The following is a 17,813-nucleotide window of genomic DNA, read 5'->3' as shown; positions in this document are numbered from 1 at the left end:
CACGTAAAGCCCGTGCAGAAACCAAGAGTTAATCCCAGTCTGCCCTCCTGCCTTGACACACTTTCAGGGAAGCCCTGAGCCCAGGCTCCTCATCACTCACTGTCCTCCAAGTCACTCCCAACTGCTCTGCTGCAGATGGAGGTTCCCACGCCTCAGTGACTGAGCAGCATGACCTGTCTCCCGATGCTGAGTTACTCAGGGAATACTTCATCATCTCTTACATCCCTGAGACAACATTTAGCAACAGCACTGCAGGATCTGCCCTGTCCCACGAGTCTGTGTTGTAGCTACACCCAACCCGGCACAGCAGAGATGCCGCCACGATTGACAGGAGCCACAGCCCTCTGCCATCCACCCTGCTGGACCTCACCACTCAGCTTCAGATCTTCTCAACACTGCTGTGTGAGCTGGGCTGGTGACGAGTAGCAAAACCCCTAGCCAAGGCTTGGCCTCACCAGCTGAGAAGTGGATCACTGCCCAGAGAGAGCTGATAAGCAGCACTAATTGGTAGCCTCAGTTCATTCTGAGATAGGAAGATACGCTGCATGAATCACCAGGTGTTTATAGCAACAGCACAGGAGGATACTTGCTTGCTTTTTCTTTCTCTGTCCTCTTTCTTCGTTTTGGTCCATTTTAGAAACACCGTTCAGCAGAAGCTGCATGAAGCTTTTCTCAGGCTCACACAGAAACACCATTTATGTATCACTCAGGTTCTGTATGGATGGCAGCCAGGTTATTCCCTTAACATTGCACCAGGTAAGCAGAGACCATAGGTCAGCAGGCAAAAGTCAGTGGCAACCATTGTGCTAACGGTTCACAAGCTAAAGTTCATGTTTACCTTTGGTGGAAAGTCCCTACACTAATGGGTTGGACCCCTGGTGTTGCAATAAGGGAGCAGCCTTTCTATTCACAGGACACACAGTTGAATAGATGGGACACTCATTTCACACAGGAAAAATGGAAACACAAACCCTCCCTGCATTAGTAACTGAAAAAAGGAGCTCTAATGATTCAGGCTTTAAAACAGAGAGTGGTGTAATGAAATTTGAAGTTAATCCCAAACAGTGCAGGCTGGTGTGGCACATGGGTGGTAATACAGCTCTGTTCCTACTGCAAAACACCCAGCTGTTATCAATACCTTCTGCCATGCTGGTGGGGCACATCAGGACAGGTCTGTCATAGAATCATGGAATCACAGACTGGTTTGGGTTGGAAAGGACCTTAAGATCATCCAGCTTGACCCCCCTGCCATGGGCAGGGACACCTCACGCTAAACCATGTCACCCAAGGCTCTGTCCAACCTGGCCTTGAACACTGCCAGGGATGGAGCATTCACCACTTCTCTAGGCAGCCTGTGTCAGTGCCTCACCACCCTCACAGTAAAGAACTTCCTTATATCCAGTCTAAACTTCCCCTGTTTAAGTTTTAACCTGTTACCCCTTGTCCTATCACTACAGTCCCTGGTGAAGAGTCCCTCTCTGGCATTCTTGTAGGCCCCCTTCAGATACTGGAAGGCTGCTCCCTATGAAGAAGCTCAATAGAAACAGCTAAAGGTATAAATCAGTGAATGAAATCTCTTTGTGGCTATTCCTACCCCAATTTGTGCAACATTAGATCCTCTTCTCCACACCTTGCCTTTCCTGCCATTCCCTGTGGCCTGGGCTACAACCATGTCCTAGCAGAGAGCCAAGGCTGAGGGCAGAACAACATGGGGAAGTTTACATTGCAGCTTCCCCTTGCTGCTGGGAAACTCCTCCTCTCTGTGCTGACTTATGTGTGAAGGTAAACGCACGGCATTGATTACACTGCTTTTATTTACAGTCTACTTACAGCATTAAAAATATCGACTTCGTTTTCATTTGTGACACTTAAAAGCAATACGGCGTGGTCTGCTGAGACATGCAAACCCCTTCATTCAAAAAAGGCAAAGAAAGCAAATGAGCAGCACTTTTTACCATATAAGTCAACTCCTTGATTACAAAACCAGTATCAAAACTATACTCATATTATAGAAAGATCTGTAACACACAGAAAGTGCTAGCAGGAAAATCACTGACTGCTACCACAAAAGACTGATAGAAAAAATACCCCAAAACCCCAAACCCCACAGAATTCTGAAGGTCCACAAGTCCCATTGTCCTGTGTCATCCATACAATCATATACAGGGTTTATATCCCTGGAGGCTCTTCATTGCACCACTGAGCTGAGCCATCTGCTGTTGGCATCCTCTAGCTACAACATCCACACATAGAAATGAAGATGGAGCTGGCAGGATTTTTGGCCCCATTGTTACACAGAATGGTTGTACATTCTTACACCAAAGGCTGTATGCAGTTCTTTTCAGATGCACCTGATAATTTGGGTTTTCTTTCCTGGTGAACACTACAGAAGCTGAGTGTTCTTATGCCCCAGCTTCCAGAATCAGGTAGGTCAGATACAAACTGTTCTGAGTAAAACAAAAAACAAAACATTTGGATTTCACAGCAGCAGAGGAAAAGCTTAAAACACCAGTCACAGAGAACTTTTAATGCCCCTGGATCAGAAAACAAACACATCTCATTTCATTTCTGGATTTTTAGGTCAGTTTTAACATTTAACGGCTCATGATGCCCAGTGTTTGAAATCAACAACTGTGATGCAGCAAAGCTCTCCGTGTCTCAGACCATAGTCCATTTATATCCAGGTATATTTTTTATATACTCATAATCTTAACAAAACAACCTCAGAAAACCAAAGACTGCCTTTTCCTGACCCCTTGTTATCTGCTTCCTCCACTGCTTTGACAATTCCAGTGTGACACCAGCCACACTCTGATCTCCACCTCCGCATCCTCTATTTTCCTTCATTTCTCTTTCCCTCACCTACTTGCTTTTCCCCCCGTCCTTGGCTCCCTTCCACACACAGCACAAAGCTCTAAAAAACCAACTCCTGTCTGAAAACAAACTTCAGCTCCATTAGTGGAAGATTATTTCCTAATCCTTGTGTTTCTTTAACCTGATCTGATTTAATGCTGTATTTGCAGAGAAGAGCACTCAGTCCTGGGTCTCCCCAGGGCTGGCGGAGAGGCTGGGGTCATTTGTCCAAGAGGTTTCTCAGATGCAGGGCTCAGATTTAACCCTGAGTGGCCTCATGTCCTCACTGATGGGGCTGCACTAGCGGACGAAGGATGCCACTTGAGCTGCCACTCCAAAGGGAGCAGAATAAGCCGATGCTAATCCTTGCAGGCCGACCACCAAGTAGCGGCATCCCTTCTGCAGAGCTTTGCCGACGTTCTGTGGAGAGAAAGGGGATAAAACCCCCAGAAATTAGAGGAAATACCTTCACATAAAGTCATTCTGACCCAGAAAATCAACTTCTCCCACAGCTAATGAGGGCTTGAGCACAGAACAACATTCACCATCTATTTTTATATAGGAATACACACCCACAGAGCACAGTGTAACCGAGCGGATGCAGCCTCCACAGGAAGCCAGGCTTCATCGTGGGCTTCTAGTCAAGAATAAAATTAGCTGAAATTCACACCTAGTTTATAGGGGTATGCATTTCCCACACACACATGTGCTAAGTATGTGGGCACACGGGCTGTTAAAACTGGTGCTGAACGAGAAGGCAGTAAAACACTGAGAATACTTCTATGGGAATTTCATAGAATCCCAGACTGGTTTGGATTGGAAGGGACCTTAAAGCTCATCCAGTTCCAACCCTCTGCCATAGGCAAGGACACCTTCCACTAGAACAAGGTCAGAAGAGAATTCCTGCTTTGGACTCTCATTGCTTTTTGTCAAAAAGACTTTTTTTTTGGTCAAAATTAGAATGTTTTGAGCCACTTTCACACCTTTACACATTTAAGAACTCGTCTGTGTACTGCATTAGAAAGAACTTGCTACAGATTATTTAAATGAAAAACTTAATCTAGTTTCACCCTTGTTTGTGATCACAGAGTTGGTCATAACAGGGAATTAATACAATGTGGTTAGTTTGGGAGGACTACCAGCATAGTAACCCTTTATGGTCGAGTGAGACTAGATCAAAATCATCCCCTGTAATATGGAAAACACTGAAACAGAGGATATTCTTTTAAATTGGTGAAATCCAGTCTATATCTATTATACTCTTAGGATTCTTCCCTGAGGGTGCTGAGGCGCTGGCACAGGGTGCCCAGAGATGTTGTGGCTGCCCCATCCTTGGCTGTGTTCAAGGCCAGGCCGGACAGGGCTTGGAGCAACCTGGTCTAGTGGGAGATGTCCCTGCCTGTGGCAGGGGGGTGGAACTGGACCAGCCTTAAGGCTCTGCACTGTGAGCAGCTCACCTTTACGTGTTGGTCTTCACTGCCAAAGCCAAATTGGCCAACCTTTCCCTTGGGGATGTCGCCTGAGCGATACAAGAGGGAATACGCAGTGTCCAAGAACCGCACCATGTGTGTGACATCAGAATCGCCGTGTTGGAAACTCGAAGTATCAAATCCATCATGAAAGAAGGAAATACTCTGTTCCTCTTTAGGAAACAGTGGAGCAGCTCATAACTGTGCTGTCAACTGTAGCAGTACCTTTGCTAGGCTATCTGGCCTTTTCTGCATGTCAGACATAGCTGGCGTATCTTTACCAAAATCATCATTTCATTAAGGAATGCAGTAGAAAGTCACGTCTCGTACTGACAGCTGTGATCTCTCCGATAGGAAAAGATTCCCAACAGCAGACAGGTTTTTCCTGCTAACACTGACATTATTTTTTGCTACAAACATCCAAAACATACCTGAGCTGTACTGAAGAGACACGAATGACAGAAAAATAACCAAATTCTGCCAAATGGCACTTCAGCAATCAAAGGCACCCACCTTTCAGGGGCAAAAAAGCTGTAAACCACCAGGCTGCCAGACTTCTGACTGTCCCACAGGAAAGCAAAAGAACAATTCTGACCCAAAATAGCTGTTACACAATGAAAAAACACGTTGCTTTTTTCTTTTAACCCGTGCTAGTGATTTTCAGGAGACACTTAGAAGGTAAAACAGCAAATGCATGTACTGGAGCGGTGGCAGTACCCTGCTTTAAGAAAGCAGGCCAAATAACTGGAAGTTTTAAGGAAGAGTGTCAAAACAGTGACGCCGAAGGAAATACAGCACAAAGGCAAAATACCCGTCACATGGATCGGCTTAGTGCCGTTTTGAGTGCGAAACTGCAGATTTCCTCCTCTTTGAACCTGGCGGGGGCCGAAGTCCTGCCCTCCCCAAGAAGAGCAAGACCAGGAGCGGGCTGACACCCGCCTCAGCGCTGAACACCGGCACCTAAAACGCCTGAAGGACAAGGCACGGAGAAGCCGGTGCCGCTCCGCGCTGCCCGCCGCTCTGCCCTCACCTTGCCGTACTTCTTGAGCCGCTTCCCGTAGTGCCGCTTGCCGGGGGCCCGCGGCGGCCGCAACGGCTCGTAGGGATCGGGCAGGAGGGCGAAGCGCACCTTCCTGCGGCCAGCGCCTTCTTCCTTCTCCTCCTCCTCGGGGGCCGCCGAGCCGCTCCCCGCCGCCGCCTCCTCCTCCTCCTCGCCACCGGGCAGGATGCTGACCTGGTCGTCGCCGGTGCCGCGGCGGGAGAAGCGGCTCCGCGCTTTGTCGCCCAGCCTTGCTCCCACCGTCATGGTGCTGCTGCCGCCGCTGCCGCCCCGTCTGCGCCCAGCGCTTCCCCCGCCGCAGGTGTGGCCGGAGGCGGCCGCTGCCCCCTCCCCGGGGCGGGACGGCTGCGGGAAGAGGCGAGCAAATCCCCGCAGTACCCGTGGATACCGGTAACCTGGGACCCGCCGCGATCGACGGCGGGGGAAGCGTGGGCCCAGGGCTGCCTTCTCAAGGAGAAGTGTTGTGCCCACATGTGGGGCAGGCGGAGGGCCCCTGCAAGTGGACGGGCTGCAGTTCAACCGCTGAGCTTCCCGTGCGGTGTTTGTGTACGTGGGGTAGATCACAAAAAGCAAAATTGCATAGGGAGGATGTAATTTATTAAGCTAGGCGGTGTATTTATCAATACAAACGCTTCAGATGCATTAAGGGGACAGACTGGTCCTTTACTGTGGATTTTAGAATCATAGCATCAACTGGGTTGGAAAAGGCCTTTAAGATCATTGAGTTCAACTGCTCCCCAGCACTGCCAAGGCCACCACTAACCCATGTCACTGAGGGCCTGGTCTACACCGTGTGTGAGCATTTCCAGGGGCGGTGACTCCAGCACTGCCCTGGGCAGCCTGTTCCAATGCCTGAGCACCCTTTGGGGAAGGAATTGTTCCTCATCTCCAGTCTAAACCTCCCTAAATATTTTCCCTATCGAGGAACAAAGCCTTGAATCCTTGTCTCTCCAAGACGTGCCCTTAACATTCAGCAAGCGAATCCTGCACCCAACATGGTCATTGGCCCCAAGGATGGGTGTCACCATCGTCACAGCTCCAGCCAGAAAGCTGTGTGAGCGAGAGCCTGGCCAGTCCTCTGAAGGGTGGGGATATGAGCCAAGTCCCGGGCCTGTCGCTATGTGAAAAGTGCTCTATCCCTTCCCCTGTTCTGTATTAAACACATCACCACTCCTGTTACCATCACCAGGGTTTTAATGTGTATTTCCAAAAGGTTGAGGTGGAGACCTAAACCCAGGACAGGATAACTGGTCCCAAACAGACTTCTACCATGGCCCATGCATGGCCCTTGGAGCTTGTTCTTCCTCTGAACTCCAGTGCCTGTCTCTGAGCTACTCAGTTCTCTTCCCCAACTCAAGGAGCCAGATGCCGAGCTTGCCTTTGTCCTGGAGCCGCAGGGATGTCCTAAACACTGCAGAGAGAGTGAAACAGAGGTGACACCAGAGGTCCTGTCCCAAACACCTATTCTAACAGTAATGGCATGGTGTAGGAGTTCCATTTTGCCTGCTCTGATAAGCTGCTGTAGATTTTCATGTGCCACTCTCTAAGATAGTTTGAGGGATGAAGTAATAGCTTGATGCTGATTAAGTAGCAGCATCAAAAAATAACATATCAAATGTTTAATGCTGGATTTTGCCAATTACAACCTCAAGATACTTGAAAAATGGTAAATTCTTTTTCTGGGGCTTTGAAACGTGTTTAGGTCAAGGTTTCCCATTTATAGGCCCATTACTGAATGTATGCTTTGTCCCTAAGCAAGAAGCATAGAGATAGTGAAAGATAATCTGTCTTCTCATGAGGGGCAGCTCTTTCTCCACAGACTGGGTTTGTACCTAGTACCTCTCAAATGCATGACGCTAGGTATCAAAAGGCTCATGTCCAACAGCTCATGGAATTTAAGCACCACTGGAACACTCCAGCATTAACGACACCACTTGCTTCACAAGGAGTGAACGTTTATAGTCCTTCCACTGACCTCTGTACATGTTAATGTTTGAGATCCCTTTTCACGCACTCCAATTTACTTAGTTTGGAACTGTCTGTATACCCTAAATAAAGAAATGAAGCAAAAACCCAACCCAAACCAGCGGAACCATGCACTAGTCTTAACTGCTGACCCCCAAACACCCCCTAGAATGCTGCCAAGGAATTACAACCAACTACATAAGCCCTCTGTAGACCCAAGGCATCCCTTCCCCTCCCCAGAGGTGTGGAACATGACGTGGTGTTTTAACTGTCTTTCAGCTTTGGCAAGTTAATGCCACACTGATCCCCTCCCACATGACAGTCAAACTACATTTGGATCCAAATGTTCTCATCCCACTCTTACCCATAGAGTAACTTAGACATAACAGGTACCTAACAAGATTGTTATTGAGGGACCCAAGAACACCCCAGGCATTGAGGATTCAGTAATATCCCACTGATTTCTGTACCAAGTGCGCTCTACTTGCCAATAAACCCACCAGTTCTGAAAAAGTATCTTTCTTGGATCTTCCCATCTTATTCCTGCCAGGAACAGGTTTGGGAAGCCAAATGGTGCGCTTGGGTGCAGCTACACCTTTCACAACTCATGCTCATGCTGAAGCACTTGGTGTATCTGCTCCAGAGAGCATAAGGCGGGTCAGAGCTTGTCTTCCAGCAATGGAAGGCAGAAGAGCAGCAGGGCTGGGGAATCAGGGAAGTTCACACAGTTGACCATTACTGGAAATAATGCCATTAAACTGGCACTTGAGGTATCACGTTTCATATGAGCGCTGAACTGAAACACAGTCTCCATCCTCTGGAAATGGTACATGTGTTTCGGGGAATATGAACACATCTCTGGTTACATGAAGTACTGAAACTCAGTGCCAATGTAGGGCAGAGTCAGCTGGGTAAAACCACAGCTCAGGAAGCCATCCTGAGCCCTTAATCTACCCTCTCACAGCATGACCTATATTTTTTTCACTGAACCTTCTGAAAAGGCAAAGGGTTTTGTTTCAGAACTAAGTTTATACACAATCTTGGGTTAATAGTGGTGTATTTTCAAAGATAATTGAACATGGGATAGAGTATTGGATGACATGGTTTAGTGCAAAGCATCCCTGCCCATGGCAGAGGGTTGGAGTTGGATGATCTTAAGGTCCTCTCCAACCCAAACCATTCTATAGTTCTATGATTCACAGACCCCTTACCCTGCCTTCCCCACTGAGAGGTACTAAACCACACTGCAGGACCCCAGAACCAATGTATCACTAATCCTGAATTCACAGTATTGAAGATGAAGCCTGTACCCCATGCGCCTATTTTGCTCCCTGCAGTAATCACTGTGCTTTTATAAAGGGCAACCAACAAGTAGTTTAGTATGAGAACTGTTCAAGTAAGTTTTAATAGAGTGCACCAGTGAATCAAGATGACTTGCATCAGATTTTGTTTCAATGAACATCAGATAAAAAAAAAAAAAAAAGAAAAAAGAAAAGGGGCTACAGTTCTTTCTTTCCAAACACCACCCTTTTTCTAAGGCAACAATACACGTCCATTTCAGAACATAACTGTTACATAGGAAAGCTACATCACAGTACAGCATGTAAAGTCCATCTCGGTCAAGAAGCCATTAGAGAATGGCACATTTACTACACTTACAGCCTTCTAACTTAGGGTTACAGAGTTTACCACAGAGGGTTTTTTTTATTTTTTTAATTTTTTTTTTTTTAGTTTTTATTATTTTAAAGTGACAGTTTCTTAATGAACTTTCTATTCTTCACAAGAGTGTGCTGATGGGGCCCTTATCTTGATATTACAGTAATTACGACATTAAATAACATTGCACAACCAACCTCTATGGTTAATTCAGTACAAAATAACAAGTATTAAAATGTACCAGTACTAGTGGTTTTACATAGTTTATAATCATTAATTATGAAGGAAAAAAATGTGTGGGGTTGTCTTTTTTTTCTTCTTTTCCATAGGCAAGTGCCTAATTACAAAGCTGCACATTACAGGCATAATGATGTGGAATAAATACAAGAAATCTGGTAAAATATTAAACACAAACAGGTTACATGGGAACAAACTGTACAACCACGAAAGCATAAATCAACAATTTACCATTATAAACAATGTATGTTTAGCTGTAAAATATCCTGTGGAATTGCATGTACTCTTTGGAGGGGGGGGGGCACATGTTCCAAAAGCCAAGCTAATTCCTGAGGTGGTATTATTAACTGAAAAAATTGGTCAACACTTCAGATTATCTTGTGCTATTAAACAGTCCCAATATTAATATATTTCCATAAAATGGAATTTATAGTATTCTGAAGGCAGCAAAAAACAAGTGATACTTTACACCATGAGAGTCAAATAAATCATTATGGTTCTCCATTGTGGTGCTACATTGGTTGATGGGACATGGGAGTAAGCACTGTGACTTACAGACAGAACATCACTTACACTTGGTTTCTGTTCCCTCACAATTCTGAGCTGGCCCAAGGCAGAACAAAGGATTTTAACTGTAAGTGCCAACACTGTAAACATGTTTGTATTTTGTTTGTTTTTCAACTAAACACCACCCGATAACAAGGGTAATAAGAGCCTAAGATAAGCAGGAACAGTCTAGTGTAGAACAAAAGCTGGTTATTCATCAGCTTTCGGTTCACATTATGAACAATCTTTAAATAATTAAAAATGGTCATGCTACAGTTGTCAAAACTATTTTTGTGCATCTGACTCAGGAGAGAAGTTGTTTAAAAAACGCATGACAGAGATAAGACTTATAAAAACCACCAAAAATGTAAATGATAGGGAAGAATTTTTCCAACTCAAAGCATCAAACATACATTTCTGTGCAGAAATCTAGACAACTATACAAGATCTGAATTTAAGCAGTCATCTTTTTATTATACAACTCTATGAACATAAAATGAACAGAATGCTCTATATACTTACCTGTACATGTGAACATAACTTCTTTAGCTACAGTTATTTAATATAGGTCATACTGGATTTAACTTTACAATTCTGAATAACTATGTATAACCTTATTGCAATAAGGGCAATTTCTACATGGGGAGTTTCACAGGCCAATCACATTAGGCGTAACCAGTACATTCAAAGTGTAGATCATGTATGAATCTTCCCTGATCCCAAAAAATTTAGGTTCTCTTTACAGCTTAAGCTCGTTCGCTATCTTGGATGCAATGTTCTTAAATGCGATAGAAGTCCCAGATATTCTTTTGAAGCGAACTCCATTGAGCGACAACCGCGGCAGTTTGCAGACTTCCATCTCCCACTGAACAAGGCTATCTTGTCGTGCATCACCGTGAACACAGAAGAGCAAAAACCTCTCTTTTTGTTCGTAATCACAGTTATTAGCATCTAACACTTTCCGAATCTCTCTCATCATATCATTAGGGTCCATAGAACTAGTGGTCTTCATACTCCACGTGAACCGCAAGGAACGTGGCTTGGAATCCTTGCTATCCTCCTTCTCTCTGTCTTTTGGCTCCCCAGAAGCACTCCTGGAAGAAGTGACATACAGAACAGTCAAGAATAAAAGCCGTAGAACCAAAAGATAGAAGAGAAATACAGTTCTTGAGCAGGGGTTTCTAAACTGCCATTGCCACACAGTCACACAGAAGCCAATTCAAAGGTTTTGATGGACAGGACGCTGCTGGAACAGTCATGCACCATCTCCTGCACGCACGTGTGCTGCAGAGCAGCACTGGGAGCTCTGCCAGTACTGAGCCGCACTGAAGCAGCTCCCAGTGGTGGCACACAAGCAAAGCAAGTTTGAAAACCCCTGCTCTAAAACGTTCTGATGACATGTGCAATGGTAACTGCAGCGGACACACGTTACTCCAGACTGCTCCAAAGAAAGTGGAATCTATGTAAAAGCATGACTGAAGTTCTGCTGATTTCATGATCTGGAGCATGCCATACACCGACAGAACTGAAGTTGAGAGAGACAATCCTGAAGCAGAAATCATACTGTAAAAGCAGCAGAGGAAGAAATCCCACCCTGTGATTCACAAGAGTTCAGTTAATTCCCTCCCCTCTTTTCTTCCTTTCCCTCCTTTTTGCATTTATTATGTATTTTTGACCTCTCTCTCTGTAAAAATATAACAATGTGCTTTATTTTAACAGATTAAGCAAAATTTTTTGCTGTAATTTGGTTGTAAACAGCTTGCTTGTCAAGCAGTTAAGGACATAGCCTGTGGCTTTTTCATGGAAGAAACAGTGACATATAGAAACAAAGTAATTTTGTTGACACAATGACATGGACAAAATTTCAAAGGATTAATTTCCAACCAAGGTTCTTGCTCTGACGCTTCTTTTATTTATTCAGTTGCAGAAAGCATTTGGAGAAACAGCACTCATTATTTAAAAGTAACAGCCAACTGTTTCTATTCTTGTTCCAGGTACTTCAGATGCCGGATGCCCCCCATCCATCACTGGGGAAAGGTGCTGTTCTCATTTTGATAGTCTACAAACTGTCACTATTCAGAGAGGAGTCAAAACAAGCATTTTTAATTTGACTTTCAGTGTGATCCCCAAGAAGCCACATCAGTGTTAAGCGATAGAGCATGGCAGGGAGAAGATCTCAAAGACTTTTAGCCCAAAACAGACACTGTAGGATGACAAAAAGTAGAGGAAGCTGGAGAATGAAAGCAAGAGCTGAAAGCAATTTCACACTTCATTTGAACAGTTGATTAATCTCTATTTTTCCCCTTCCACATCAAGAATTTGACAGCTAATAAACTTTGAATTGAAAAGGGCTAACGTAAATAAAATGTATTGTGTATTACACAATGAATCCTGTTAAAAACGTGCTGCCTTTTTTTGTTGTTTAAATAAAGGCTTTCTGTTTTGACATCTAAGCGGACACTTTCCATAAGTGACCAGTTTAGGATGCAAACTACAATGCCTGTTCATTAGAGAGCATCAAAATAAAAAGTTATGCATTGTACTAAGCACACCAAAAATGCAGAACCAAATGCTGAGATACGGCAAAAGAGCAGATATACTGGAAAATGAGCATATGAAGGAATGCTTTAGTACTAAGACAGCAGATACAGATTTGCGTACAGTGGTTGCCATACAAATTCAGTACTTAGCAGTCACCACCCTTTTTGTCTCTGAATGTCACTTATTTCTCAATGTGAAGTGACATTCATTTCACAGGGACTAAAGGTGTTTACTTCTGGTTAACAGCAGCTTTAATAATGAATGCAGTAAGCAACTATAGTAAAAATGCGATATTAAATATATACACACACACAGACACAAAGTATACTATATTTTCCACTGAAACCAAAAGTAAACACCATTAAATATTTATAAGCGAAAACATGATTTTAAGTGCCTAAATAATTGGTCAGCTCCTACAGGGGACTTTATTGTTCATGGGAATATACTTAAATAAAACTTTTATATCAAATACTTCGCAAGGGATAAAGGCCCTCACCAAAGCCCCTCCCCCCACAAATAAAGACCATTTTTGAAATGCAGATTAATTAAATACTATTCTATTTTACATCCTGATTAACTCTTGAAGAAACCACTTAAACCTTGATGCGAAAGACCTAGGAGCGAAGTATTAATAGTGGCTCCTCACCTTGAGGTGTCAGTTCTGCCACTGGCTTCGCCTTCACTTGGATCCCTCAAAACAAAGTTAAGGTTGAGATTCAATGATAAAGGTGAAAAATAAAAGTTAAGAAAACCTACATCTAGAACAATGTTAAATAGCTACTGATCAAAAAAAGAGAAAAATCAGTATAATTATGTCAAGCCTAACACTGTTTAATAGTATTTTTCCCACAGCTGTAAATTTAACTTCCCTTTATGACACCTTCACTTCTTGCAGCTCTAACACATAATGGTTTATTTATCTGTTTTTTAAATTGATGGTAATATCAACACGTTATTCTTAACCTACTGCAGACAGAGGGCAATGGCCACAAGTAATTCCAGCAAGCACACAGGATCAAGGCGGTCTGGGGGAGGGGGGTGCTCCACTCTGCACCCTTCTGGCCAAGCCTTTACAGCTCAGTCCTGAGAGCACAGGGAGGTGCTCTTGCTTAGGCACGCTCAAATTATTAAAGGTAAGACGTGCCTAAGAGTTTGTGAGATCAAATGTTTGGAGCCCAGTTGAGAAAGCTTACTTCAACACCTGCTTATCTTTAAGCAAATCAGCTGTTACTTTGGCAAGATTACTGGTGAGCTTGAGGTTAAACATGTTTTTTTTTTTTTTCCTCATTTTGGTGAATTAGAACTGTAAAAAGGAACTGTTCTGTATTATGCCCTTTTAGTCTGAATCAACTTGAAAAACAGTGTGTAAGCCACCTAGGTATGTTCCTAGTGCTGCTGTACAAACATTTTAGCACACAATTTCAGCTACTAATTTATAATATCTTCAAAACACAAATACTTTAGTAAATAACATCAGAGAAGCATCATTTGACATAAACCATTGATGCAAAATACATCAATACCCTATTCGTTAAGCATTCTCATTACGGATTTGTTTTATATACTTACCAGAAAAGGCATTTAACCTTTGCCAAAAGGTAACAAAAGTCTTTCATGACACCTTCTATTCAAGGTATGCTTTAAACCATTATTTACTGAGCAGCACACAAGTTAACAGGCATGCAGTTACGTGATCCAGCTAAAGAACAGCAACCCCCAAACCTCCACCCAAACAACCCCCAGTTTACAGAAACAAAACCACAACAAAACACCAAACCCTCCACCACCACCAGCAACAAACCACCCAAAGCCCTTATAAGGCCTTCATTATAGGAAAACACATTTTTAGCTGTATAAGGCATAACAGGAAATTGTATAAAATGTTCTCTAGTAAAGATAACTTTATGACATCAATTTACAATGCTAATTCTAAATACACAGTTTACATTATTATTTTAACATTGCAGTATAACATAATGAAAATATTAATTCTTTGATCTGACTTGTCAAAACAATTCAAGATACCATTCCTTGCAAATAGCAATGAGCTGCAGTGCAGAAAACCAGCCTGTGCTCTTGAAATTGGTTAGGTAAGTAACAGAAAATACCTTTTCTCCCATTAAGAAATGTACCCTGAGAACACAAGAGACTAATTTTGCTGTAACTTTTGTTTCTTGTTTTAAACTGCAGAACAAATTCTTCCCCCCCACCCCATAAAGTGCTGGAGATACCAATAATGGAGGATCATAGTCCTGTATCTTCAGGTTTCTGAAAAAAGAAAATAATTCACATACTTTTTTTTGGCTTTTCTTTTTAGTTCATCATAAGAGGTATTGCTTAAACATACAGTGAGGCACTAGGTGCTCACCAGGTTAAATCCATTTTATAAGGAAAACACTGAATTTCTAGCTTTCTCTCTTCCCTTATAGTATCATCTTATGCAACTCATATTTTACTTACAAATTTGCTACTATCTTAACCTAGGTTTGAATTTTTATATCTATATATTATATATATACACACACAGACAAATGACAATTCATTACATAACAGCATAATTCTGCAAAGAAAAGCGAGGTTTACAAGACATAGTTCTGTTGTAAAACTGACTATAATGCATATGGATACATCCATAAGTAGGCTTAAGAATTATAAGTAAATCACTGTTAGATAGGGGCAAACTGAAAATTAAATCCCATTTTGGAAAAGCTATTGGGACTGCGAAGTCAATAGTCACTTAATATTAAACTATGTATTTGAAAATCCTTCCCAGCACTTCTTACAATATTATTACTGTTAGCATCATCACGGGAATGACCGCAGGTCCAGGGTGTGTGGGTTTTCTTCTTTCAGAATCCTGAACTTGCTTTTGAAGAAGCTGGTAACATGATATGAGAGGCTGCATGATACTGAAATATTAGTATTTCCAGACATCCAGACTTCTGCCCACTTCTACACTTCTCATCTACTCACGAATTTTAGAAGTCCCTGAAATAATTTGTTAATACCTCTTCCCTCTAAGCATGGCAATGAAACACTTGTAAATACAGCCCTTGCAACAAAGTGCATCCAGTTAAAATATTGTTATTAAATAATGACTCATTTTTAAGTCACTGCTTTCAGTATTTAAGTTCATTTCATTTTAACTTAATTGTAGCATCTCTGTATTTTAGCTGTAAAGCATGAGTAAAAATGCTTTTGAGAAGCATTCTTTCGCTCCTTTCAGATAAAGCAGCAGAATAACTGGTCAAACATAACAGTTACAATACACACAGAGAAGTAAAACAAGGCAGGTTCTGAAAGGAACATACAAACCAAGCAGCATTCTGACTAAATGTACATCTACTTCAGACTTAAACTGGATATTTTCAATGACTTTGCAAATATGGCCCTATATAAGCTGCACTTTTCTTTTTTTCTCTTAAAAATCGAGGTACTAACCTGCGAACAAACTTGGAAGTTATCTTGCTTATAATACCAGTTGATGTCCCTCTTCTAGCATGTGCAAAAGCACCGGTTTCATGTGATGGTGAGGCAGGCGGTCCATTGTAAGTGGCATTACGCCGCTCCCTTAGCTGCTCACCATGGAAAGTGCTTCGACTTGAACTCCCCCGAGGAAAGCGGGTTCGGTCTGGAGTGGTAGTGCTAATACTATGAGCAGACGGGGAAGCAGCAGGCACTCTTTGAGTTGCACTGCTGGGAAAACAGAAACATAAATAAAGAGAAAGACTGTGCTAGAAACCCTCCTACATGACAACCATTTCTCAAAGACAGGAAAAAATCCTGCTCTTGATTCCTTTTTCTTTAAGCCTGATTCTACTACTTATTTCCCTGTATAATTCATACTTAGAAATAATCAAGATACATATTCATTGTAAAATCAAACTGTCTCAAGTATTAAGAGCAGTTAAAAAATACACACAGATAATAGGACAAAGGGAAAAGGTAGAAAACTCTGTAGTAAGATCTGAATGTTCCTAGTCCTCTTCCTGAAAACTATGTTCATCAAAACCTTTAACACACAAGCACTCCAAAAGCTTAACAGATACTTCTTAAGAAGTAATCTGGCACAAATAAATACATAAAGCTATTTGGGCAATTAACAGTAACTATACTACAGTGCTTTTAAGACAGAAATGAGCCTAGCAATCTACAAAACCAAAAGGTTAACATTTCAGTGTCTCACATGAATTTATGGTGGCCTGTGTTGTACAGTCCTGTCTAAATTAGTTAAATGTTTAACTACTTAAGTTTTCCAGAAGCATCCAGAGGGAGGCAGTCAAGGAACTTCTTTAACTATATGCAAACATGTTATGAACAAAATCAGGCTTAAATTGTCTGTAATGCCCACACTACTTGAGTAACCTGGTGTTTTGAGACAGAATGCAAAATGACAGTTTTGAACAGACTGCAATCAAAGTAGATCATGGACTAAACAACAAATTTTTGAAGTGCACAGCATTAAAGAAATAGTAATCAATTTATTACCTTGGTCTGTAAGCTTCAGTGCCGTCTTTGATGGTTGGCAGTGTAACTTTTATAGGATGACCAGAGGCAGACATAGACTTTTGATGCCGAGGCCGTGTTGATACAGCAGAAGCTACTGCAGAGCCTGCGGAAGACGTGCTACTCGCAGACATTTCTGTTAGGCTTTTACCATGGTAGCAAGGCAGGAGGGAAGGACAAATGAAAAGGGAAAAGAAAGGTTAGAGTATAACACCATAGCAAACAGGGAAAATAACAATTAATTTCTTCTTTTAGTGCCGTTTAAAAAACCATAAGACTGAGTGACCCAGCTGCCATATTCAGCTTAAGGAAAGAACACAGAATTCTGAGAAAATTATGTTCATCCACAAATCACATCACCATGTATGTTAAATCAGGCCTTTTCACTCCTCCCAAGATTAAAGGTTACACACACATTATTCAAAGTAATGAAGAAATACCACAAAGAGTACATGGAAATAGTAAAAAAAAAACTGAAAAAAGAAATTTGCAAAAGCCTTAAATAGATTGATTAAACAGAGTCTCCTTTTGTGAAATGAATACCCTTATTTTCAGTTAAAACTCAAACATCTAGAACTTGAAACATTTGGAACTGCTGTCACATTATCACTTGGTAGCAAGTCTATTTTCAAAGGATCAAGTTATACTTCTCCTCTGGACCATCTCAACCACTGCTAGGATGAGCCAAAATACAGTTCTCTCTACCCTGCTTTGCCTAAGTGGCAAGGAAGAGACGAAAGTAGCAGTAAAACTATCATATTATTAATTTTTAATATAAAAGTCAAATGACTTTTTAATACAGAAGTCAAACTACAGCTTTGTCTCCACAAGCATAAAAAAAATTGCATTAATAATGTATTAGCAACAACAGTCCCAAAGCTAAATAATATCTGTAGCAAAGAGGTAAAGATTTAGTGTGAGTAAGCCAATTACACAAGATTTTCAGCTATACCAAATACAATCACAATGTATTACAG

The 17,813-nt window shown here is 42.2% G+C and overlaps 2 protein-coding genes across 10 annotated transcripts in view; both read right to left on the bottom strand.

The window, feature by feature from the left end:
- Positions 1-1,798: 1,798 nt before the first annotated feature.
- On the bottom strand, positions 1,799-5,787 carry CUNH1orf115 (chromosome unknown C1orf115 homolog). The gene is made up of 2 exons (XM_057398775.1): positions 5,353-5,787; positions 1,799-3,273 (listed from the first exon to the last, which is right to left on the bottom strand). Exons 1-2 carry the CDS (start codon positions 5,626-5,628, stop codon positions 3,154-3,156), a joined length of 396 nt encoding a protein of 131 aa, XP_057254758.1. The 5' UTR covers positions 5,629-5,787; the 3' UTR covers positions 1,799-3,153.
- A 2,935-nt stretch (positions 5,788-8,722) lies between these two features.
- MARK1 (microtubule affinity regulating kinase 1) overlaps positions 8,723-17,813 on the bottom strand; it is a 58,686-nt gene continuing 49,595 nt past the window's right edge. For 3 of the 9 annotated variants that reach the window (XM_057398765.1, XM_057398767.1, XM_057398773.1), the window contains 4 exons: positions 16,819-16,980; positions 15,772-16,026; positions 12,977-13,021; positions 8,723-10,880 (listed from right to left, as the gene is read on the bottom strand). In XM_057398765.1, coding sequence (XP_057254748.1) covers positions 10,526-10,880; positions 12,977-13,021; positions 15,772-16,026; positions 16,819-16,980 — 817 coding nt within the window. In that variant the 3' untranslated portion in view covers positions 8,723-10,525. Of the gene's footprint in view, positions 10,881-12,976; positions 13,022-14,635; positions 15,230-15,771; positions 16,027-16,818; positions 16,981-17,813 lie in introns of those variants that run through there. The other 6 variants (XM_057398766.1, XM_057398768.1, XM_057398769.1 and 3 more) reach the window with 5 other exon arrangements.

Source organism: Pezoporus wallicus, unplaced genomic scaffold (genome assembly GCF_028554395.1).
Source record: "Pezoporus wallicus isolate ANWC-B61680 ecotype Strahan unplaced genomic scaffold, APGP_CSIRO_Pwel_v1 contig_5231, whole genome shotgun sequence".
Taxonomy (NCBI): domain Eukaryota; kingdom Metazoa; phylum Chordata; class Aves; order Psittaciformes; family Psittacidae; genus Pezoporus; species Pezoporus wallicus.
Note: the sequence above shows the minus strand (reverse complement) of the source record. Positions and strands in the feature narration are given on the sequence as shown.